The sequence below is a fragment of the Pocillopora verrucosa genome, chromosome 11 (assembly GCF_036669915.1).
Source record: "Pocillopora verrucosa isolate sample1 chromosome 11, ASM3666991v2, whole genome shotgun sequence".
NCBI classification, from domain to species: domain Eukaryota; kingdom Metazoa; phylum Cnidaria; class Anthozoa; order Scleractinia; family Pocilloporidae; genus Pocillopora; species Pocillopora verrucosa.
In genome coordinates, this window is record NC_089322.1 from 14660421 (window position 1) to 14685620 (window position 25200).

The window sequence follows — 25200 nt, forward strand, 5'->3', positions numbered from 1 at the left end:
AAAGACAGAAATTGAACTTCAAAATGATTAAAAAGAAATATGAAACAGCAGATTTATTGCATTCTAGAATATTGGGGAGCGACACTAATCCAGATTAAAACACAGGAACAAAAAGTAGGTTTAAACACTGTAAACCCAGGATTAGTATCAACAAAGTTTCCAAAAACCAGGATCAGGTCCCAAGGTCCGGCTTTGAATCTTCATTGGGTCAATACTACTGTGTTCTTGGATAAGACACCACTTTCACAGTTCCTCTCTGCACTCAGGAGTTTAAACGGGTCTGTGTTGAGAATGCCACAGAAACCTGAGGGAAGACGAGAAGGAGGAACCCTGCCTGGGAAGGCAGAGCTGAATAACGTCTGCGCTTGCGCGAGGCTTCGGCGCGGAAAACGGATTTTGAGTCGTTTGCACGTTTGATTTTCCGTTCTGCTGCTTCTAGACGCTGTTTCCCTTGACGCTTCACTTTTACAGAACCACCTCCATAAACTTTGTATACCCCCTAAATATTTTCAAACCTCAATAATTGTCACCTTCAAATCACTGAAAATAGAAAAAATCCTTCAACGACGACAAAATGTCTCAGTTTTACATGCCAGTCCCTATTTTCCGCAAATTTCGTTGAGTTTTAAACCTGGCGCGCTTAAGCCCACGTTGTTGACCGCATACCTGTCAAATACATTTCGTTACTCAGCTCTACCGCTCGGGGATACTACATTTGTAGCATTCCGTATGAAGGACGTAGTTGCACCCCGCATTCTAACTTATAATTAATACACGCATGAAATTTCTAAATTCGAAAGGCCTGGAAAGAAACAGACAAGTATTTTTCGTTCTAATTTATCAAGAAAATACCTTGTTCACCCAGAGATACGGCAAATTCCACTGCACGGTGAGCTCTTCTCAGAGTAGTCCTTAGAAAAGCAAAAAGCACGCTGGCTCTTATTTTTCACGTTGTATTTCCCGAACTCCCAACAGATATCAATAGGAATGGGTTCCACTAACCCTTATTCCCTGAGAGTGATTAATATCTAATTCCTCCTTACAGTATCACTGCTAAATCAAACAACAAGGTCATGGGAACAAAGGAAAAGATCACAAACTAAAGAAGCTCTTGATTGTTCAACAAATTCTCCTTGTCAGTACCCTAGGAATTGTATAGAGAACAGTATGGAGAATATGCATACTGATATAAGGGTATAAGGAGTAAATATGTTATATTTCAACAAAGAAAAAAAATTGCTGACCTGTTAAAATAGAACATCACATCACACTTCTGCATGGCAAATCTGTTGTGGAAATCCTCATTAAACTTAACCAGAATTTCATCCTTATGAACCTGTATATTAAGTGTGGGTACATAGCATAGCTTGTTTAATAACAATAAAAACATCAACATAAACAGAAGAACATGATTTTGAGTGTAAACAATATATGTACGCACAGTAATCAAATCAAAATACACAAAAAAATACCTCATGAATATATCCTTCATATTTAGGAGACTCTGATGAAACACCTGGCATGAAGAGGAACTGTAATTATTTTCCATTATACTTACTATGAAAACTCTGATTGGTTGAGAACATACAGTCGTACAATAGCATGCAAAGTTGACATGATAATCCAATATCTGCAGCAGATATTGGGTTATCTTGTTGAGTTTAAAGTCTACCTAGTTTCCAAGCCCCTTGTCTGTGTAGTGTTCTCAAACTTTGGCAAACTCAGAGAGAAGTGTCTTCTTTTGCAGATTGTTTAAAATGTATAATTACAAAACAATTCGTGAATTTACTTTTAGCATCTTTGCAGTGTCCCCATCCAGTAATTACTTGTCATTGGCATGAGTCAAATAAGAAAAATAATGATTTGATCAGAAGAGTGAGTTGAATTCCTTTTAGAGCCTAACCCAGTCTCTGTTGCAGAAAGTGACCATAACCATTTCACCCCAACTAATACAGATGTACCTCCTAACCATGTTACAACATCACAACTTACTTCTCCTCCTGTATTTCATAAGGCTTCCTGACATTTTTAAAGTAGCAAGTTAATAAATAAAATTTGTAGAATGCCAAATACATCACAAATATGTCTACCTGTAAGTGATGCTAAAATCTTGTCACCAATCAGAAGGGAGGGTCTGCCCTCAGCCAACCCTGGTACATTGAGACTGAGAAATTCACCACATACATTCATGTTCACCTAAGCAGAAGACAAGACAATATATCATTGTTCTTCTCCGTAACCCTTTCCCTCCCCCTTCACCAGCATTATAGTCCAAGTGGTTATCTTACCCCTTCCATATCAAATTCCCTCATGTCTATTTCCATTTGAAGCTCCTCAGCATAAAGAAGTGTTGAAAACCTTGCAGCATAGTTCTTCAAATTAACTGGCTGCCACAAGAAAAAAAAAAAAAGGACAAACCATTTAAGTGACCAGGCTAGCTGTCAAGCTGTCATTCACCCTGACACTCGAAATGTCAGCTTTGAAACTCTTTACAGTGGCCAATTTACATTATCAACTTAGTTGATAATTAATAGTAAATTATCCTGCTTTACTCTCCCACCGACACAGCACCACAGTTTCTTTGGAAACCTACCCCCTTTATAACTGTCAAATGGATTGGCAAAATTTGGAGATGGACTGCATAGAGTAGCTTTTAAGAGCCTTAATTTCTTGACCTTTCAGAAGTGTAGTATCTAATTTCTCTCCTTACAATATCACCCCTGAATCAAACAAAAAAGTCACAAGAATAACAGAACTAATCCCCAACTAAAGAAGCTCTTGATTGTTAAACAAATTCTCCATGTCAACATCTAAACAAATGTATTGAGAGCAGTATGGAGAATATGCATACTGTTGTTTAGGTGTAAAACATTCAAAAAGAGTAAAAGGATTTGTGATGACATATATCAAAGAATCTTATACCTCTCTTAATGCCGTCACAGTAGAACTCAGGTCTTCACCATCAAGTAAGCATCTCCTTATGTCTCTGGGAATATTGTACTGTAATAGCTTCTTGGGCAAGAATATTTTGCCTTTCCTTAAAAGTAACAACAAGGTTAAATGTAGCAGCACTAAACGTGGGGCTTATTTAAGAAGGCAACAATTGTACCTGATTGGTTTTTCTCCTGGTATAATCCACTCTTCTCCAGTGCTACTGTTGGCTACCTTCTTCCACGCCTCTTTAGTTCTCTGGTGAGACCTCTGATAAGGAGTGGATGGTTTCAGCACATCTTGATTAGGGTCTTGCACATTACAGGCAACATATCTCCCAATCTCAAAGCCATGAAAGTTGAACACAAAAAGGTGATTCACTCTTCCCAAGGTTCTGACAAAAGAAAAAAAGAAGCTAAGACAGTATAATCTACTTATTACAGACAAACCCACCCTGGGCTAATAGGAGGGGGGGGGGGGGGGGGGCCACACTATCCCTTCCCTGTATACAATCTTTGACATTTGTTCACCCCTGATAAACAAAATTACAGGCTTCATTCTATCAAAACATATTCCTTAAAACAGCTCAAAATACCATAGAATGAAAAATATACTTATTTGATTAATTATTGTGAGTAAACAAACATCCTCTTACTTTGCCCTGAGCTCAACAATAACTTGCTTGGCCTGCTGAGGATGAATTTCCATGCCTGGTGCCAACAAAGAACTGTGAAGTAACATCTCATCAATGGACAAAGATCTGTTCTGCTGATGACTGCCATTATCATCTGATTCGCAACAAATTTTGTCTGCCAATTGAACAGAAAACTGAGGATCATCTCTGATTGATGAACAGGACTGAAATGTCTGTACTTTATCTCCCTTGTTGCTGTTACAAAAGAAAAATAAATAAATTAATAGGTAAATTAAGATTCCAAGATAAATGAATAAAGGAGGCAAATTTCTTAGAAAACTGAACAGGGGCTGTAAGGTGAAACCCAAACAAAGGAGAATCCTTGCAGGCTAAACAGACGGCATCAAAAGGTTTTATCAATAGCAGCAGACAGCCACTAACCCACTATTATTGAAAGCCTTGAATATCAAGCAGACAAGTGATAGGAATAAAGAGAAATATCTAGTGGGGGATTGTTAGTGGACACAATACCAAATTCTCCAGACAAACATCTGAAGAATTGCACAGCAGACAGTAAGGAATACTTAGAAATGAGATCTTGGGAATGTAAAGGTTAATAATCTTCTCAAAAGGCATGTCTCCAGACTTCCTTGAAGATGGCACCTTTGGTCTTACAAAAATTTGGGGATGTCTATGATTTGAGTCATGGATTGAAGTTCGTGAATGTCTAAAACTCAAGACATCTGTTCAACTGTCCTTACCTTATCCACACATGTAACAACTTTGTTTCTCCAACCATAACACTTCCAAAATCAAGTTGATCTGAAATTGTTAGACCTTCTTTGTCTCTTAAAAGCTCAGCCATCCTATTACCCATAAACATTTGACTATGCGGTGATGGACTGGTTGATAAAATAAATAATTATCAGTAAAAATTCTACAATGCAAGATAAATCCACTTGGATCATTACTCTGAGCATCAATTGTAGCATCCTCTTACCCTCTGACCACTAAAAGTTTATTTATAGGCAGTTTTTGATTGAATTTCCCTTCAGGCTGACAAAAAGCTAACACTCAACATGTCAGCTTCATAAAAACTTCATGAAGGTCAATTTATATTATCAAGTCAGTTGATAAAACCAAATTACAGTCAAACCTGTATTAACCCTTAACCCTTTAACTCCCATCAGTGACCAAGACATAACTTCTCCTTACAATATCAACACAGAATCAAGCAGACAAGTGAGGAGAATAAAGAAGAAATCTCAATTAGGGGACTACAAGTTGATCCAATACTAAATTCTCCAATTTGAAATCATACGTATTTTATGACAGACAGTAGGGAGAATTACTAATGAGATCTTGGGAGTTAAAGGGTTAAGCCACTAAGAGTGGCAAGTTTCTAATTTCTCCCAACAATACCAATCCTAAGTCAAACATTCAGGTCATGAGAATTAAGGAAATAATCATGAACCCAAGACACTCTTGATTGTTGGACAAATTCTCCTTATAGGCAACATAGGAAATGTATAGAGAACAGTGTGGGGAAATTGCATACTGATGTTAGGGTGTAAAGGGTTAAGTGGTCTCCCACTACAGGTTCCTCAGCAAAGGGGTATTACAAAAAAAATTAAAAATGCCTTTTTTGCCATAATTGACCATTAAATGTACAAAAACTCTCTCAAACACACTACTACCATCAATTTTGGGAGACAAACATGGATTTATTATATTTGAATACTATTTTTAGTTTTAGTTGAGTGATTCTGCTTTACAGTAAATCACTGCTCAATACAGGTAGAGATCAATACAAACAGGCCATTAAGACTCAGTAAAAGGTAACAACGGCTGCTTAACCATTTAAGTCCTACTGGTGAACTAGAGAGAATTTCTCCTTACACAATCAGTATAATATAAAGCAGACAAGTGATGAGAATAAATAAAAATATCAATTAAGGGATTATTGGTTGATCCAATCCCAAATCCTCCAAACTAACATCATATAAATTGTATGCAGACAATTTGTTTGAATTAAAATTTTTCATCCTCAAGACATAATAAACACACATGTATATTACTATAAATACTTCATCATCTCCATCCATATGGCAAGCTATGGAGCCTTGATTTTTCTACTCCAATTTATGGCCTTTGCATTTCACACTTGGGCCATGAATCTGAGCCTATAATTTACCGTATTCAGAAAGGATCAACTGTAATACTTGATACCCAAAGCCCTTAAAAAAAACCGAAATTGAAAATACCTTGACACCATTGGAGCTGCACGTCTTGGTTCCACCTTAATAGCTCTCCATGCAGCATTACGTTGATGTGATTCAATGGCTGTCACTTTAACAACATCCCCTCGACGAGGCCTGAACCCCCGCGGACAAACCCCAATTGTAAAGAAGACTTCTTCGTCAACGTAACCAAACCCTGATGAAACATATGTTACCGTCCCTGTGAAACTTTTCTCTCGGAGTGGCATCACCCCTTGGACTTCGTCTTGCCCATCTGACGATTTCTCGAGGTCCAACTTCACCATGTCTCCTTGAAATGGTGTATACCCAAATCTAACACACGATAGTGGGAAATGAATTTCATTATCTACAACCCCAGAATCATGAGCGATTTTTGTTATTGCGCCAATACACGTTTCTGTAGAAGATGAAGAGGCGCTGTTTGCGTCCTCGAGATTCCATTCCTTCATAACTTGCATACGCGTAGCTTTCCAGCCAGAAGTTTCAGACACGCGTGACGCTTCGACGTGAACTTCCATTCCAACTTCTGGTCGATCACCACCGATAATGCAATCAAAAGTGAAATAAATCTCTTCATCTATCACTCCAGAGCCATCATACAGCCTGGTCACTTTACCAAAGAGGTCTTTCTTTAATTGCGGCTCAGTTGTTTTGAGCTTCCCGTTGTAATCAACTGTTTTATTCCGCGCTCCCGTTTTGGAAGCATCGCCATTTTCATCCTCCGATGCTCCCCAAACGTATTCTGAAAGCTTCGTAAATAGCCCAAACATAGTCACCTAGCTAAAAGTTTCGAAAAACCTCACAATCACTTAAATTTCCACATAAAAAAGCCCGTGTACTTTGCGCACACAGTGAGCCGCCATTTTATTTGCTATGTTCGCTCAAGTTTCGCGCTCGCTGTTTGGACGAGTAGGGACTGGTTACTAAAACTAAAAACAACTATGGCGGAAGAGGCTATCGGTGAGACTTTTTCAGCCTCCGAAAAAAACGTTGTAGTTTACGGAGCTGAAATACTTTAAAATCATATGATCCCCCATGGATAGCAGTGGAGACCTAGAGTGTATCTTGTTCTGTGAATTCCATCCTATTGCAGGACCTAAAATCGTTTACCAGGTTAAATGTTTGACACTTAACTCGCCGGGCTTGAACTGATCTGATTGCGGTCGCTTGTAAAGCCCAAATATTCCTAATCTTCTCGACTTTCAGGTCCCAGAAGAATTCATCTCAAAGGAGGAGTTTGATTGCGTAGCTGTGTACATAATCCCGAAACCTGAGCTGCAGAGCAAACTAATCACAGTGTAAGTTAGTAACTCACTCTACAGGTAGTTTTCGCTCATCCGAAAACGGTGAGGAGAGTGGGGGGGGGGGGGGGGGGGGGGGGGGAAGAGGGGACATACTGTACCAGACATATCACCCATCAGTTATCACAGCTGCTGTAAAGACAGTTTTCTAAATTATTTTATGGGACGATTCCTTCATACTTGTTTTTTATTGCCAGAACAATTTTCTCTTAAATGCAGGGATGTAGATAATAGCCGGAAGCCGGGAAAATTACCCGGCTGTGAACGCGATTTTTCCGGCTGTGAAGCACTACTTCTTTCTCCAAAATGTTTTTAGATGTTGTCAGAAGATTGTTATTTATTTATTTCATTTGTTTACACCTTCAATTCTAGGTATAGCGTGCCAAAGGCACGCCAGAGTGGGCCTTCGGCCCAAATACCCGCCTATCATTGCAAGATTCCCGCCTGTTAAAAACTTTAGCCACATCCTTGTAAATGTTAATTAATACTTTAGATGTCATGACTCTTAAAATCTAGTTGAAGTTAGATAGGGCATGAAATTCTTTTCCTATTGTAAAATCAGGATTTTTATTAATCTTTTATTTTTCCTTTTTTTTTAGGAATGCTCTTGATCACAAGTTTGTTGGTTGTCCAATCAGTATAGAAAATGCCAAGTATTCCCGAAATGCCCTTGTTTTCAATGTATGTTTTGTTCTCCGTCCTGCCGTCGACACAATTCGCTTTGAGGGTGTGGTCAAGAAATTGGCAGGATATATGACATCACTTGAGGTAATGAACCTTTTACACATTAATATCAGTGTGTATATTTTCCTTATTGATCTCCATACATGACCTAAGGTGCTAAAAAGGAGAATTTGTTTAATGTCTTTAGTTGGTGATTATTTTCTATATTCTTGCAACCTTAATGTGTGGTTCAGGGGTGATATTGTGAGGAGAAATTAGTTGCTAGTCACTCTTTGGGATTAAGGTTTGTGAGAAGAAAATATTTTATCATAATTTGACAGTATCCCTCAATCCATTCACTTATTAACTGAACTGAACTGTTTGCCTCTTTCTGTACCTGATCTTCTTTACATTATGGAGGCTAAAATGATGTATAAATCAGGAACACCTTTGCTCCCCAGTATTTGACCAAGCCTTATCATATTCGTTCTAAGGTGCATAGATGTAATACTAGGAACAGACAGCTTAAGCCTACCCAAATGTGGCACCTCATTCACACAATAATCCTTTATACATCATGGAGCAAGAGTTTGGAACACTGTTCCTTCTAATATCCAGTCTAGTCCCAGTGTAAACTTATTTAAGTTTAATTTAAAGAAATATTTATTGTCCTAGTTTTTAAATAGCTAGTTTTAATCATTATTACCCTTAACTAATATAATTGTACTAATAGTTAATATTAATATTGTACTTTATAAAATATTTCAAATAGTATGTGCGCTCTGATTGGCCATAAAACCATTTTACATGAGCGTATGTAAACACGATTTTCGTTCCTCTTTCATTAGTTATTTTATAAAAGAAATGTAAAATGGTTTCCGTGTTTACATAGCCTGATGTAAACACTTGGGAGGTTGGGAGAACACGAGATAAGCTGAAAACCACTCTGCTTCGCATCATGGTTTCCTAAGCTTATCTCGTGTTCTCCCAACCTCCCGCGTGTTTACATCAGGCTATGTAAACATGGAAACCATTTTACATTTCTTCATTGTAAATTTCTACTGTATTATTCTTTATATCTTGATGTAAATTTATCAGGAAGATCCCCCTCAAGGAGAGTTAATAAAGTCTTTGTATTTGTATTTGTATGTTTGTTGTTTCCTTTCAGCTTGAGTATGGACTAATATCACAAGAGGAAACAAAAACTTCTCTTCCATCCATACTTTCAGACATCTTTGTTGAGCTCAATAAAAATGGAAAATGTACAATACAAATAGGTAAAATTATTTTTGCTGATTTAATGAGCCAAATACTGCTGTCAAAGGCTCACTCTTCTCAAAGAGTTTGTGTCAGTAAATCAGATTATTTTGAGTGCAATTTGGAATAAATAAGCAAGTGGAATAAATTTTTCAGAGTAATTAAATATTATCAACAGAGTTGATAACGTAAATTGGCCAATGTAAAGAGTTTCAAAGCTGATATTTCAAGTGTTAGCCCTTTGTCAGAGCAATGCAATGTCAGAGCTTTGAAACTCTTTACAGTGGCCAATTTACGTTATCAACTCAGTTGATAATACTAAACTACCCTGTAATACTTCCAGAAGTGATTTTTATGTAACTTCTCCTTACAATATTCATACATTATCTAGCAAACAGGTAATGAGAATACCCAAACTTATCTGGTAGAAGTTATTATCTTGATCAAGCATCAAATCCTCATAACTAGCCTACAAAGAGATGTGTAGCAGCTAGAGGGAAGAACTGGCAATTGGATCTTGAGAGTTAAAGGGTTAAGAAACTTACCCCCTTTATACATTTTCCAAAGACTATCACTAGCCAAAATCAGTGTATTAACCCAGGAGATCACAATGCATGGTCTATTTATTAAGTCCACTGGTTTCATTAAAATATGGTACCAAATGGTTAGTTTAGAAAAGTCTTCCTCAGAAAATTTTAAAGTTCTAGGTTCTTACTGTAGTATTTTCCTGTGTTTTGAGGTAACTTCCATTTTATGTTGTGAAACTTAACCTTTTTCTGTTGTCAACTCTTTCTCCTTCTTTTCCTTTAGATGAGACTAACACTATTCATCTGAAATGCAATGTAGCCTCTAGCACTGAATCTTACTCAGTGTTGGATCATCAAGTGCCAGTGTTCATTTGTAATAAGGATGCTTTGACATCTTCTGAGTGGGATATTACAACACAACAGGTCAATAATCTTGGTATCTTTCCTTTATAGTTAACACTGTCTTACAACATGTCATAGGAGACAACAGAATGACAAAGGAGTTTAGTTATCTTAAATGAGAGGATACATGAACAAAACAAAACAAAAAAACAGGAAGTGATCTATCACAGACTACTACACCCTGGCCTGTAGATTCTCCTTTTTAGATTGTCATGTATTTCCCTGTGAAACGTAGGGAGAAATTTATGTTTCATCAAACGATGCTCGCTGTAGGACTTTGTTCCAGACACCTTTTCTTTAACAACTAACTGCTGAGTGTCGATGACACTTAGTTTTTTTTACTGGAAATTTGTATTCAAGGTTTCTATTAGCTGCTAACAGTTTGACTAAAATGTTTTGTTATCCTAGATTCTGCCATATATTGATGGTTTCAATCATGTCCAAAGAATTGCTGGTGAAGCAGATGTTGAGATCAGTCTTGTGCGAATGTGCATTCAGGACATGGTGTATGAACAACTTTATTTTATTTTTTTTTAAATGAATATAATTGATTTTGAAGCTAAACTTTCAATAGGGCCCTTTTCAGCTGCGTGTCATAAAACCACTATCAGTACTAAAGCAACTACCAGGGCTAATTGGAAGAAAGGAATTTATCTTGCACAGTGGATGAGAACTCAAAGTAAAACTGACCAAACTGCCTATTTAAGCGCAGAGATATGTGGGCAACCAAGTCTTGATTGCTCTTAGTTTTGTATCTGATTGGTTGAGAAAGTGGCATGAGTTTTCTAGACCAATCACCATCAAAGCAAAGTGCAATCTCAGATCAATTTGAGCAATCATTTAAAAGGGTCTCTGATATATAGACAGTCAGAAGGCAGGCAGAATCAGTTAGGTTCATTTTTCTCTTAACTCTTTAACTCCCATGAGTGACCAAGACAGAATTTCTCCTTACATTAGCAATACAATATCAACCAGATAAGTGATGAGAATAAAAAAAATATCAATTTGGGGATAATTACTTGATCTGATACTTAATTCTCTGAACTAACATTATAGAATTGTACTGTTGACATTAAGGAGAAGTACAAATAATTTGATCTGGGAGTTAAAGGGTTAATGCCATTTGAACTAAGAATGAGTAAATTCTTGCCAGAGTTTCATTAGAATACAGAAACTTTCATATTTATCTCCCATAATTAAATCATGGTTTTTAGTAACCTGAGTAATTTATTCAAATCTTAAAGACACAACTGTTCTTTTATTTCACAGTCAGCACAAAGTGGTGAAGCTAATTCCTATTTTTCAGGCAAGTATTGTCATATTTTGTTTACTGCCAATTAATGTGTTCTAGCACAGCACTGTAGTGTCGCAAGGACCTAGACTCTATCACAAAAAATTCAGAGTACTTTTACAAGTGTTCAAACACTTTAAGTCAACAATCTGGTATTACCAGTATTTCATCTTTTTTTCTGTGATATTTGATCCAACTTAATTCAACCCTTTGACTTCTAAGAGTGACTGGCATCTAATTTCTCCTCACAAAATCAGCCTTAAATCAAGTATGAAGGTGATGAGAATAATGGAAATGATCACCAATTTAAGAAGCTCCTGATTATCACACAAATTCTCCTTGTCATTATTGAGGAAACGTAGTGAGAACAGTGTGGAGAATATTGATACTAAAAAAAAACGTTAGGATGGAAAGGGTTAATCAAATGTATACCAATTGTGTTTCAGTACTCCAATGTGTATATTCCAACACCAGAAATAAATCAGCTAACTCATGATAAGAGATTACAAGAGGAATGTCTCGACTACGTTGGAAAAAAGGGTAAGAATGGTATGTTATTTTATTGAAATCATCACCCATGGAAAGTTTAACAGGAAGAGCAGCCAAGAGATTCTACTTATAAGACAATCAGGGGCCCATAGGCCCAGAGACTAAACTGCATCTCGCTGAGCACAAAATGACCAGGACTATTGCTACTCTCCCCTCCCCCCCCCCCCCCATCCTCAGATGGGATGCCAGTCCATCACAGACTACCCCTCCCTTCCTTACTTCCTTAAAGTATTTTTTTTAGGTTCATCCCAACAGTTCCTTTTGTGGTATCTCTTTGCTTTACTCTAGTGCACCATCCTTTAGGTACAAGGGATAAGGGGATCTAATTAATGACAAACAATATTACAATAATATTTATAGGTCGAACTCTGCCTTCATTCCGTGATGTCTTTATGCTGTATTGCGGGCTCAGTCCAGGGGCAACCGTGAGAGATCTGTGCACAAGATATAATCCTGGTAATCTGCGCGTTGATGAGAGGTAATGACTAATTTTTCAACTTAGGTTGTCCTAAAGACTCTGTGACAGTCACTGAAAATAGTCTTTTTTAGGACTACTGTCATTCGCACGATTGCGCTAGACAATCAAATTAAACTTCTGAAAAATTGTTAACCAAATGCAATTTTGTCCTGTAGGCGATTGATACAATTCGGTATGGTGACTGGAATCATTCGCCGTCTCCACAAATACCCAGTACAACTGACAACACCCAAGACTGCCTCATTACCAAAAAGCCATCACAGGATGAGAGGCAGACATCGAGATTCAGATGCTAACAGATTGAAACTTACAGCCAAGTGAGTTATAATAACAGTGCACGTCAACAGATCTGCGCTAATGATTAAATAAACAACGGCGAAATGCAAATCAGGGAAAACAGGACAAGTTAAGTTGGCGATCAAAAGACTGAAAAAGTTTTATTTTGGTCAAATACCAAGAGCAAACTCTGCATAGCTCATTTCGCAGCATGATTTCCAATGAGTAAAAAAAGAAGAGTTTTGATGACTAAGGAAACCTTCGCCGTCATGTACATAACTCAGTTAGCGCCAACTTTTATCATTTGACAGATGGTTGGATGGAAATCACAGTTACGATGAAATATGCTGTAAAACAGGTACTGAGAAGTTTTTGTTTGTTTGTTTGTGTTTAATTTTTTGTTTGTTTTTGTACATTTGTTTATTTTGTCTGTTTTTTGTTATCTTTTTGCATCCATATCTTAGTAAACATGATTGCTGGGTTCTTGATAAGGAGAAAGACAGGAATGCCTTCTTATTAGATGTTTAAGATTGGGTTCATGCGTAGTGTAATTCGCATAACAAGTGATGGATGCATGCAGAAAGATTGGAGAGCGCGACAGTAGCGTAGGAGTCGCTTGAGACGTAGCCCAGAGTTACTCTAACTTCTTGAGCGCTCTGCAAATTTTTAACTGCATCCATACCTCGATATACGCACGATAAGTAGGAATTGAATTTCAAATATCCCATCTTCTACAACTGACGAGTTCTTGATTTCAGGCTTGACATATCAAGAAGTAGACGATATCGTCGAACTGGATCCTCATATCGTTGTTATCTGGAAATAATACACGAAATACCGAGACAACTGGATCTATTCGGAATTATTTCAATCACCGAAGATTTTTCACACACAATAGCAGGGTCTGCAATGTAAATATTTGAATTTGAGAAATTTTTTTTTACAATCGATGATGTTTATATAAAGTGTAATAAAGAATTTGATGAATTCAACATATATTTGTTGTTTATGCTCTATTTTTTGTTTTATCTTGACTTATCCGGGTGACTTTTTTCAAGATTTCCGCTGCGTTACTCGTCACGGTTCTCTCCCATAATTGAAAAAGAATTTCCCTGACTTGAGAGAAGAATCAACAGAATAGAAAGCTTGAAAAAAAAAACTGACCAATCTTGAAGTGTTGCGGCTGTTTTTTTAGGGAAATTGTTTGCGCAATAAGAATTCGACTACCATCCCACCTTAAGGCAGACTTTGACCCTCCCATTTAACTTGCCGAACGTTCAAATTTTCCGCTCGTATGATGATCGAAAATTATAAAAGACCCAAACGCAATTTGAAGTTGTCATTTTGAGGTTGAAAATCTGAATTGGACCCGCGTTTCTTGATACGCGTAAATGTGAAAAGGCAGAGTTAAGCAAAAATGTTTTTTTCTTTACATGTATAATGCAGTAATTTGACAGAAAAGAAATAACTTTCTTTTTTCTTTCTAAGACTGTGAATGACCGGCAGAGGAAAAATAAGTTTCTGAGGACTTACTGAACAGCAACCGAAATGATTGTCTCGTCGATCACGGAGAGTTATACACAGTTGCTGTCGGGAGAAGAGCGTTAAAGTGCACGCCACAACCCCGGAAGTTGTAAATAGATTTCAGGTCTCCCTTTTCAAAGAAATCTAAGAAAACGTCACTGTAAAAAAGAGGCACAGCGGGTTTGATGAATTGTCTTTTTTTTTCTGTTTTTTTTTTTTTTGTTTTGTTTTGTTTTTTTTTTCACAAGACAGACTTTTTACTCTAAACTTGATGAAAAACGTAGGAAAAGGACGAACTGACCCTACTTAACGACGAAAACGATGTAAACTTAATGAGAGCGAATTCGAAGCGAACCTAACATTCTATTGTTCTGTTCCTCTCGTATTCACGTGTATGTCGGTATTTACCCCTCTTAGAAGTCCCTTCGTCCATATTTCCTTGTTTTACCCAGATTACCATTCGAGATTATTCCGTGTACCTAGGGCGACCTCAATGTTTTTTTAATTCCGCTGGGATGGTGCCTGTGTCACTTTTTATGATAAAAGGATAGTAGCGTTTCTCGGAATCGAGGATGTAGGCTACTAATGACCCGGAAACGACCATTACAAGGGGTTTCCCTCATGATTTCAAAATATTTCACTCAAATGGGGGCGAAACCCTTGAAATAGTATCTGGTGGGCAAATTAAGCGTTGGCGAGTGCTTCTCCTCCCCTTCCCCCCTTCCCCCCCCCCCCCCCTCCCCATTCTCCCCAGACCAGAAACATTACCACCGGAAACTCGACAGTATCATGTATGCTGTCCATTTGGCTTTGAAGCAACATTTTATGAAAGGTGATGTAAATAGTTCCCAGTCTTTGGCGGTTATCATGAGACGTGCCGGAAGCAAATTCTTTGGCAGAGGCATAGTAGCTGTGCTCACTTATTGTAAGGTCAAAACAAATTCTGACTCTCCCAATCAAGGCAGAATAATCTGGTGCACCCCGATTAGCTCCAAAAGTTTGTAAAGATTCATTGAAGAAAACTAGGCTCATGTCCCGTGTTTCTGTTGAGCAATCTTTCTCCTACCAGTCACGTTTTGAGGTGGCGAGACAGGAAGATTTTTTGGCAATATTTGAGAATGCTGCTCTAGACTTGCAAATATTAATTTCCGCTATCAGTAAGGATTTACATCGAAGGTTCGAGAGTGTGGTTTTCATGAGTTGGTTATTGCAATGCAACCGTTTCCCTTACAACGAACAGATCACAAACGAATGGTTTCCATATCATATTCTTGGCGAATCAGGACAAAATGTGATAAATACTTTAAACGTGAGCCTGAATGAAGAAGAAAGGAAAGATTGGCAAAGATGGCAAAACATCGTGGAGGAAAGAGCTGGACTTCCAAACTTTGACGGTACACCGTTTTTTCATGGTACTAACCACGAATCTGCGCTCAGCATCTTGCAGGAGGGAATCGATATCACTCACGGCGGACAACGACTCGACTTCAGTGATGGGGAAGGATTTTATATCACGAACGATTTCTCTGAAAGTATTCAATATGCTGAATTTGCTAGATCTCGCGGTTCTGCGAACCACGCTAATTTGGGAGCAGCAGTTCTAATCTACAATGTTAATGAAGAGGAATTAAACCAAAATTTCCGTGGACTTAAACTAAATAATGATATTTATTTGTGGAGAAAAGTGGTAAAAGAATATCGCCAGAAAGGAAAAGGAAGAATTGATCGTGACTTCCGCGAAGAGTTGGAAGTTTACAGCTTTATTGAAGGACCTTTGTCTAGAGGATTTACAGGAAGCGAGTTTCAACAAGATTCATCTAACAAACGCCAGCTTTGCATTAGAAGCTTTAATTGTGCGCAAGAGTTTTTTGACCGAAAAATTCACTCCGTAATTTTCTTCGAAAAACCGCCACAGTTGGTGAATCCTTAAGAAGTGAGAGTTTTGTTTGGTAACAATCTAAACTTTAGCATAATTATTTGCTTCATAAAATCATGTTCTCACGAGTAAATAGAGGTTTATATCCCATGTTACTAACTTTAAAGAGCTCCATGGAGAGGTAATATTTCACTCCGGGTCTGAACTATAGTACATCCATGAGGATCCATGGAGGGATGTATTGGCCAACTCAGGGAATCTTCTACAGTGTTAGGGAGCTGTTATGTTGAACTTAAATGTAATCCAAGTTTACTAGAGTCACATACTTAGCCCGCAGAAGAGGGAAACATAATCGAATTATGGTTAAAAAAGAGCTTAAAACACTCGATTTTCATACATAAACAACAGCATATTTTAATCAGAAATGACATGGAGGGGATCCAGTGTAGATGATTACGATTTTACTTTGTGCAAATGTTGCTGTTCAATGTTGCACGCTTGCCTAAAATTCTGCAAACAGTTGAAATCAAACGGTCGTGTCCGCTAATGTTTACTTTACTTTGCTCACAATTTTATACTTCGCTGTTACTTAGCCACTAAAGTAATTTCAGTACCTTGAAGGAGGAGATCGACTAAATTTAGCTGCAACCCAGCATGATAACAAACATGATAAGCTACAACTGATATCAGTCTCAGCTAGGGAGAGTATGTATTTCTCCGAATATGGTCTTTCACCCACGTTTCCAGCAGAATGTAAAGCTACAAATAAGGGATCTTACACAAAACTTTGTTACGACGAAACCGGCGGTCAACAAGCTGACTTTCCATACATTTTATTCGGCTTGGAGGTTTAGAAAGGTGATTCAGGTATGGAAGAGCAAAACATTGTTCATGCGAAGCAACGCGAAAGCTTTTGTCTCACTTAACGGGCAAACAGACAACTCTGTATTTTGCGAACAGAAGAAATCAAACGGTCGAGCCCGCTAATGTTTACTTCACTTTGCTCTCAACTTTATACTTCGCAGTTACATAGCCACTAAAGTAATTTCAGTACCTTGAAGGAGGACATCGACTAAATTTAGTTGCAACTCAGGATGATAGCAAACACGACATGCAAAACTGATTTCACAGTCTCAGCTAGGGAGAGTATGTAAGCTTATTTATTTCTCCGAATATGGTCTTTCACCCACGTTTCCAGCAGAATGTAAAGCTACAAATAAGGGATCGTACACAAAATTTTGTTACGATAAAAGCGGCGGTCAACAAGCTGACTTTCTACACATTCTATTCGGCTTGGAGGTTCAGAAAGGTGATTCAGGTATGGAAGAGCAAAACATTGTTCATGCGAAGCGACGCGAAAGCTTTTGTCTCACTTAACGGGCAAACAGACAACTCTGTATTTTGCGAACAGAAGAATCAAACGGTCGAGCCCGCTAATGTTTACTTCACTTTGCTCTCAACTTTATACTTCGCAGTTACATAGCCACTAAAGTAATTTCAGTACCTTGAAGGAGGACATCGACTAAATTTAGTTGCAACTCAGGATGATAGCAAACATGACATGCAAAACTGATATCACAGTCTCAGCTAGGGAGAGTATGTAAGCTTATTTGTTTCTCCGAATATGGTCTTTCACCTACGTTTCCAGCAAAATGTAAAGCTACAAATAAGGGATCTCACACAAAATTTTGTTACGATAAAAGCGGCGGTCAACAAGCTGACTTTCTATACATTTTTTTCGGCTTGGAGGTTCAGAAAGGTGATTCAGGTATGGAAGAGCAAAACATTGTTCATGCGAAGCGACGCGAAAGCTTTTGTCTCACTTAACGGGCAAACAGACAATCTTGCATTGTGCGAACGGAAGAAATCAAACGGTCGAGCCCGCTAATGTTTACTTCACTTTGCTCTCAACTTTATACTTCGCAGTTACATAGCCACTAAAGTAATTTCAGTACCTTGAAGGAGGAGATCGACTAAATTTAGTTGCAACTCAGGATGATAGCAAACACGACATGCAAAAACTGATATCACAGTCTCAGCTAGGGAGAGTATGTAAGCTTATTTATTTCTCCGAATATGGTCTTTCACCCACGTTTCCAGCAGAATGTAAAGCTACAAATAAGGGATCGTACACAAAATTTTGTTACGACGAAGCCGGCGGTCAACAAGCTGACTTTCCATACATTTTATTCGGCTTGGAGGTTCAGAAAGGTGATTCAGGTATGGAAGAGCAAAGCATTGTTCATGCGAAGCGACCCAAAAGCTTTTGTCTCACTTAACGGGCAACTAATCACTGAATAAAATACTTCTCAGTCTACTTCATGATGTATCACTATTTGCATTTTTGACAAACATCATCTCAAACAGATCCAGAATCTTGCATTCATCATTATCGTACTACTCGTGCTCACCATTGCTCTAAATTCAGACAAATCCAGAAAACTCTTTCCCATCCTTCAACCTTTGTATGTTAGTCTTCACAGAGTTTGTCTCTAGTTGTAAGCACATCTAACATAGTCCCTCATCAATAAGATGCATTTGGTAATTTCTCGAATGACTACTGTTTCAGCCTGAAGCTGAAATATCCAACTGAGCTCAGCCTAGTTGTAAATCATTAATCTTTACCTGCATATAATCATATCTTCTAAATTCTTTTTCTGTAAACAAATACATTACAAGACTACCCTACCATATGTAAACGTACAAACTATGTTCAGTCACAGTTAGAGAATCACAGGGCAAACAAAACATACCTGCTGATCAAGCATCTACTCGGTCAATTTCATTTTCGTAACAAACAACAAAATTCAAAGCTGAACAAGTCAAACTTCGTGATTAAAAAAAAAACCTTCGATCATGAAATAGTTTGTTCTCTAAACACTGGCTTGCTTTCAATGGAAGTTACAAATTAGTTTTCGCATGTGATAATTGCTCGAACGACTACTGTTTCAGTCGGAGGCTGAAGCATTCAACTAAGCCTGTAGATCATTATTCATTATCGGTATAGAATCATATCTTCTAAATTCTTCCACTGTAAGCGAATAAATAAAAAGACTACCCTACCATATATACACGTACGTAGTTGTTATTGTGTGCAGTCACAGTTAGACAATCGCGCTACGAAACAATCCATACTCTCTGATCAAGCATCTACACGGTCAATTTCATTTTCATGACAAACAACAAATTGATAGTTGAACAAATGAAGCTTTGTGATAAAAAAAGGAAACCTTCGATCATTGAATGGTTTGTTCTCTAAAACACTGGCTTGCTGCCCTTGGAGGTAGCAAATTAGTTTGAAACACACACAGTCTGTATCTAGTCTGACAAAAATTAGTCAGAGAATTGATCGAGGACTGAGCTGTTGCCGGACCCAGCGTTTTTCAGTTTCTTTTAATATGCATGCATGGTCATAGCTTTATATTGAAAAAAATCCATGCACTAAAGACACGTTGAAGTCCGTGCTTGATACGGCTCTTGTACCGAATTATCTCGGTAAAACAAGATGGAATGAAGACTCTTTTGAAACATTTTCGCTGAGTCTCTTGAAATCAAACACATCTGGTAAGACAGTGGTATCGCTTTGTACTCCAGATGACCGCTTGCGTTGCTGACTTCTGCCACAGAACCTTCGATCAAGTCGTAATTTTCCGATATCTCCCGTGTCTTGGCCGACCGTTTTCCAGATCGAAATAAAGCTACGATTTCCCTCCACTTTTGGGAGTTCTCATGGGAACGCAAATCCAATCTCCGAACATTTTCATTATTCTCGAACTCACTATGCTTCAGTCGGAATACCAAAATGGCTGGCTTAACTGTCTTCCTCTTCGCCCACCTGAAGGCATCCTCAAATGTTTTTGTTAAGTAGAACCCTTTTCCAGAGCTGAAATCTCGTTTCTGCCCTCCTGCCGGTAGATGTATGCCACGACCGGATAAGATGTCGACAGCACTTTCATGATCTGTACCGTGATACAAGTCCTCGGACTGTTCTTCTATTCCTCTAGGAATCTCTCTCGCAGAGATCCAATTATTGAGATTCATAACGATAACGTGAGAATCTTCAATCATCTTTCCCTCGGAAAATAAAGGCTCAAACCATTCTTTTATTTTAGCACTCTGAAAAGGAAACTCGCTTCTGGCAAGTTGGTTGTCATCAGAATTTAAGAGTGGGTTGTATTTAAACTCGTCTTGAACAAAGATTTCAGCCCAAGCGCACGAATCAATGTGTTGTGGGTGACCTTTCGCACGCTGTATAATTACATCAACAGCCGAACTCAAAGGATCGAATCCGATATCATGAAGCAGTTCTTTTGTAAGAGAGTTTTTGCCCGACAAATCAGACAATGCCGTGAAGTTGTTCTTCAAGAAAATAACTATCCAGTCACATAGTGTCCTATGATGTCGAAGTTCCTCTGGCATGTCTTGAAGATGGTCGAGGAAATCAATTTTAAGACCGAGACAAGAACAAACACGGACTGTTTCTCTTTCCAGACAGTCACGATCTTCCTTCAACATTTTAAAATAAGCTCCTTTGATATCTGATAACAAGCACTGCAAAATGATTTTAAATCTAATGGCACCTAAAGCAGGTAAGAAAAATTGGAAGCCTCCTTCAATCCCATGTAACACGCGTGGCAGGTGCCTCAGTCGTCTTTTCAAAGCTTCCGCGCGATGAACTGTTTCCTCAACTAAGTGTTCGTCGACATGATTTTCTTGATTTTCATTTTCCTTTTGAACACGTATTCGTCGTAACCACAGCTTTAGGAACAAGGAAATACGCTCAAGTTGCAAAGCTACCAAAGGAATACTGGTCAAATTTCTTTTTTTATGAACCTCTCCTTTTCCCTGTTTATCCGACGACGATGATGTTGCCTCTTCATTTTCAAAGAAATTTTCTGTGTCCCGCTTTGAAGTCTCGAAATTAAATCCTTTTGTGTCAATAAAGGATTTCAAAGCAGCTTCGAAGCGCAGTATTTCGACGTCCATATCTTGCGCTTCCCGTTTACATCTGCGCTGACTACGTGACTATTATTTTCCACTCAACCACCCGACTTCCCCAGATGTCGATCATGATGACACTACTAAACGTATGAAAACAGATCTAAATTTTGGTGAGCCCTAAGTCGCTGAGAGGCTTTCTAGAAACAATCGTTACTAAGTAAAATAATCGTTGGGAGAAAACAATCGTTACTTAGAAATGCTGACATTCGGTAGGGCTACAAGGTTTGGCGTAATTTGATTGGTTGACTGGTTACCACACAGGTATGTAGTGCTTGTAGCGCACGCTGACCGGCTACTTCGGAAGTGATAAGCAAGTATTATTCACCTCTGAGAAGACGAAGAAACGAAATCGCGAGTCAAGACTAATTTCCGACCATTTATTGGTATATTAACAGAATTAAACCAATTTGTTAGTTTCTGTTTAGTATCTGATAAACGACTATTCACCTCACCGTCGGTGATTAATTGATAAATATTGTTTATGGTTTTTGAATATTTTTACTTCAAGAGAGAGCTTGGGAACGAGGTTGGAGTCAGTCGGGGGAAGAACTGTTACGTAGACCCTTTTCCAGAGCTGAAATCTCGTTTCTGCCTTCCTGCCGGTAGATGTATGCTACGACCGTTTAAGATATCGACAGCACTTTCATGATCTATGCTGTGATACAAGTCCTTAAACTGTTCCTCACTTTCCCTTGGTTCATTGAACATGAGGAGCTTTGGCCCCGAAAAAATTCGCAGCATGCATTCTACGGAGGCGCTATATTTCTGTCATCAGTGTAGAGAATTGCGGTCGGTAAGTGTCTATGCGGTTTCTTAAACCTGGCTGTGTTTTTACTAGGCCGTATAACTAGCTGAACATTCTTTCTAGGTGTTTGTTTACAGACCGACATTTACTAGTTAAACTCCAAGCCGTTTACTCAGAAGATTCAAATTACAAAAGCGCGCAACTTTAAAAAAATGGCGGGAGACGAAGCATTTTTAATGACTTCTCTTGTGCTGATAATCGCCATATTTCTTCGAAGGAGACGACGTTTCTTTCAGAGGGTGCGACTAATGTCTCGAGGAATGGAGAGGACGCGACGGATTATGGTAATCCGGACAATCCAAAACACCCGCTATCGCCGTAACCAGAAGACAGTGTGGGTTTATCCAAGACCACAGTTTTGGTTTGAACAGCTCCTTTTAAACCGATATCAAGATCATCTATGGCGAGAGCCCTTCAGGGTAAGCAGAGATACATTCCAACACATTTGTTGTCTCGTTGACCCTCAGTTAATGTTGCAGAATACAATTCTTCGTGAAGCAATCACCGTAGAGAAGCGAGTGGCTGTTGCTCTGTCGAGGTTAGCTACTGGAATTTCGTATAGAAGCGTGGGATTAACGTTGAGATCGGCCGATGTACTGCCATGAATTTCAAGGACGAATTCTGCTCTGCCTTGATGAGAAGAGCTAATGATTTCATCAAATTTCCTAAGGCTGAGGCCGAAACAAGGCAAGCAATACAGAAATTTTAAGACATCAGTCACTTTCCTCAGGTTGTAGGAGCACTTGATGGGTCTCTTATACCAATTAAAGGCCCGAAAGAAGAACCAAACGAGTACGTAAATCGAAAAAGCTTTCATAGCATTGTTTTGCAAGGTGTTGCTGATGCTAATAGAAAGTTCTTGCACGTGAGTACCGGCTATGCAGGGAGTATTCACGATGCTCGCGTGCTACGAATGAGCTCCCTACTCACAGCAATAGAAGACGGCGATATTTTGCATTCCCCATTGCGTCGGATAGGCGGTATGCAGGTTAAGCCACTTATAGTTGCTGAACCAGCTTACAAACTGACGACCTGGTGCATGAAACCTTTCCCTCAGACCAGAGCCCTGACCGACCGGCAGAGAGATTTTAATAAATCCCTGAGCAGTGCAAGGGTAGTCGTTGAGCAGGCATTTGGACTGTTAAAAGGGAGGTGGCGGTGTCTACTGGATAAGCTGGATGAATCAGTGGACAAAGTACCCTCTACAATTATTACCTGCTGTATTCTACACAAAATATGCCTAGAGGTCAATGATGGCACCGAAATTGATGTCGCCAATGATGAGGATGGGTTTCTCGGAGTTCCCCTCCCAGGCCATGATATTAATGCGGATGGTGCAAGACTAAGGAACACTATAAAAGACACTTTGTACTGAAGCTTTAATAATATGAACTCCTTCATTTACATTTCACTTATTCTTTGTCTTTAAGTTCCTTTAAAAAATGGATGACACTGTAACATTTTCAATTGGGACTTTTTTGATGCCCATGAATCATTTGGAATATGGATTTAAGTAGTCAAAAGGTGAATCCATAGTTCACTTCAATCAAGTTAAACAGTAACGATAACTGCAAAACAAAAATGATCTATAAAATAACGATAAAACAACAATAACAGCAATAAATATCCCTGTACATGATGTACAAAATCTTACATTTATGTCCACAGTTCTCATTCCTAAGTGTCCGCTTTGAAAATTCTTGCAATATCCCTCACGGCATCAAACATTTGTTTCTGACTTTTCAGTTCTTGTTCTGCCTCTCTCTCGGCGAGGCGCTCAAAAAACTCATGGTTCTTGGTTTGACTTTTCTCTAGGAACTCCACCAAATCGCCTGTCTCAGCAGATGATGTGGCCTTGGATTTATTTGCGGCGGGCTTTTTCCCTTTGCTTGCTTTCGCACGTTTATGGCCTGGTTTTAAGGTCTTCTCGAACTCCATTTCCAGTTGATCCTCGTCAATCTCGCGGATTGACGGACCGGCGTTCGGTGAATCTTCCCCGTCACCCGTTTTAGCGCTGGTATCATCAGCGGCCAGGCCACATTCAAGTAAGCGCTCTGGTGTAATGTTTGGCTTACTTCGTCGATTTCTTCGAAGTATTCAAAGGTTTCTCGGTCGTTTCCGCTTCGGGAGTTATGGTCTTTCACCCCTTTATATTCATCTTGAAGGTATTTTATTCGGGCTTTGCACTGAAGGCCAGTGGAGGCATTTCCCGCCTAAAGTGTACGGTCGAGAGCGATTTGATTTACAGCATCAACAAAAGTATTATATTGTGAGACCTCGCGAGTCCATCTGCAGGAATTCACCCCGTCTAATTAGTCCGGCACAGAGACCAATTGAAGATATAACACATTTGTTGTTTGGTTACCTGGCGTTGAACGAACAGCCTTTGTTGGCGCGCTCGAGACCTGCTGGTGGAACAGAACGTATTGTAGTCATCGCGGAATCGACGAAACAATTCGTTCTTTGCAAAAGCTTTCGGCCTGATTTCACATTAACTTTTCGTTAGCACATACTAGTACTTTTTGGGGTCGAGATTGGATCCCATAACTGTAGACAGCTCAGCCGATCGATCGAAGACTTCGGCCTCCATGACAAGATCGCGCTAAGTGATTCCAATGCAAGATTTAGGCACAAGTCGCACTACTGCCTAAACCAAAAATTAGGAAGCCAAACATTTTTCGAAAAGTTGAAACCGCAACCAGAAGAACCGAAAGATGTGACACAATTTTTGAGTCGCACTACCGAAATACACAAATATGTCAACATAAACACAGTTGATCTGATTTCATTTCTGGTGCGTATTGTGCGGTAATAAACGTGAACCCAAATCGGGCATTTTGGTTTGCTTTGGCCCTACTACTTCTACAAATTATCGACATGCAACAGCTGCAAATGTTTGTCTTTTCATCCTGTATCAGAGATGGATGAATGAATACATACCAATTCTGAAGTCGCTTTTCTATGAAGACGGCGGCATTTACGTAGAATTCGTGTTGCGCCTTACACGTGGACCATTCCTCGCTCAGCCGAATCATGGTTTGATTTTCATTACTTGAGCCCTTTGCTCTTCTTGCGGCCATTTGTCGTATTGTTTTTTTTTTCTTTTCGTGCCAAACCTTCGGCTGAACAACGAATTTGTCACGGGGGAATAACAAGAGCACGCAGGCCTGCGAACACTTTTTAACTTTCGAAGGAACTGCAACAGACAATGAATCCTCGTTACATTCCACGTTTATTCACGCTATCTTGCTCCCACCAGAGATGTTCACTCGACCGCGACGGGATGCAAATGACTCACTTTTCGTTTTGATGCAACGCAATCAGAGTGCGCACACCGCCTGCTCTAGTGTATAACTGAGGATTAATTTTTAATCTCTTGCATACCCTCTTAGGTAGTGTATACCTGAGGATTAATTTTTAATTT

General features: G+C 38.9%; 4 protein-coding genes and 1 pseudogene across 4 annotated transcripts; 3 read left to right on the forward strand and 2 right to left on the reverse strand.

Annotated features, from left to right (window-relative positions):
• Positions 1–200: 200 nt before the first annotated feature.
• On the reverse strand, positions 201–6677 carry LOC131794519 (RNA helicase Mov10l1). Its single transcript, XM_059112028.2, has 11 exons — positions 5830–6677; positions 4327–4467; positions 3587–3820; positions 3110–3325; positions 2923–3037; positions 2289–2387; positions 2091–2196; positions 1473–1516; positions 1245–1336; positions 853–911; positions 201–304 (listed from the first exon to the last, which is right to left on the reverse strand). The coding sequence occupies exons 1-11, from the start codon at positions 6594–6596 to the stop codon at positions 201–203; spliced, it is 1977 nt and encodes a 658-aa protein (XP_058968011.2). The 5' UTR covers positions 6597–6677.
• A 97-nt stretch (positions 6678–6774) lies between these two features.
• LOC136284292 (GATOR1 complex protein NPRL2-like) lies at positions 6775–13515 on the forward strand. Its single transcript, XM_066174308.1, has 12 exons — positions 6775–6939; positions 7033–7124; positions 7727–7895; positions 8959–9067; positions 9858–9997; positions 10385–10482; positions 11246–11282; positions 11714–11807; positions 12177–12294; positions 12450–12611; positions 12882–12928; positions 13329–13515. Exons 1-12 carry the CDS (start codon positions 6862–6864, stop codon positions 13394–13396), a joined length of 1212 nt encoding a protein of 403 aa, XP_066030405.1. The 5' UTR covers positions 6775–6861; the 3' UTR covers positions 13397–13515.
• A 1515-nt stretch (positions 13516–15030) lies between these two features.
• On the forward strand, positions 15031–16040 carry LOC136284293 (uncharacterized). Its single transcript, XM_066174309.1, has one exon. It carries the CDS (start codon positions 15125–15127, stop codon positions 16022–16024), a length of 900 nt encoding a protein of 299 aa, XP_066030406.1. The 5' UTR covers positions 15031–15124; the 3' UTR covers positions 16025–16040.
• A 3363-nt stretch (positions 16041–19403) lies between these two features.
• On the reverse strand, positions 19404–21127 carry LOC136284289 (uncharacterized). The gene has a single exon (XM_066174306.1). It carries the CDS (start codon positions 20954–20956, stop codon positions 19412–19414), a length of 1545 nt encoding a protein of 514 aa, XP_066030403.1. The 5' UTR covers positions 20957–21127; the 3' UTR covers positions 19404–19411.
• Positions 21128–21540: 413 nt separating this feature from the next.
• LOC131783086 (uncharacterized) lies at positions 21541–23151 on the forward strand (annotated as a pseudogene).
• The last annotated feature ends 2049 nt before the right edge of the window (positions 23152–25200 follow it).

Coding starts and splice junctions, on each gene's coding strand:
- LOC131794519 (XM_059112028.2), bottom strand. CDS start 6,596: ATGTTTGGGCTATTTACGAAGCTTTCAGAATACGTTTGGGGAGCATCG. Junction 4,468..5,829: donor GCAGCTCCAATGGTGTCAAG/GTATTTTCAATT, acceptor TTTATCAACCAG/TCCATCACCGCATAGTCAAA. Junction 1,517..2,090: donor GATTTTAGCATCACTTACAG/GTAGACATATTT, acceptor TCTTCATGCCAG/GTGTTTCATCAGAGTCTCCT.
- LOC136284292 (XM_066174308.1), top strand. CDS start 6,862: ATGGATAGCAGTGGAGACCTAGAGTGTATCTTGTTCTGTGAATTCCAT. Junction 12,295..12,449: donor AATCTGCGCGTTGATGAGAG/GTAATGACTAAT, acceptor TTTGTCCTGTAG/GCGATTGATACAATTCGGTA. Junction 12,929..13,328: donor TGAAATATGCTGTAAAACAG/GTACTGAGAAGT, acceptor TCTTGATTTCAG/GCTTGACATATCAAGAAGTA.
- LOC136284293 (XM_066174309.1), top strand. CDS start 15,125: ATGTCCCGTGTTTCTGTTGAGCAATCTTTCTCCTACCAGTCACGTTTT.
- LOC136284289 (XM_066174306.1), bottom strand. CDS start 20,956: ATGGACGTCGAAATACTGCGCTTCGAAGCTGCTTTGAAATCCTTTATT.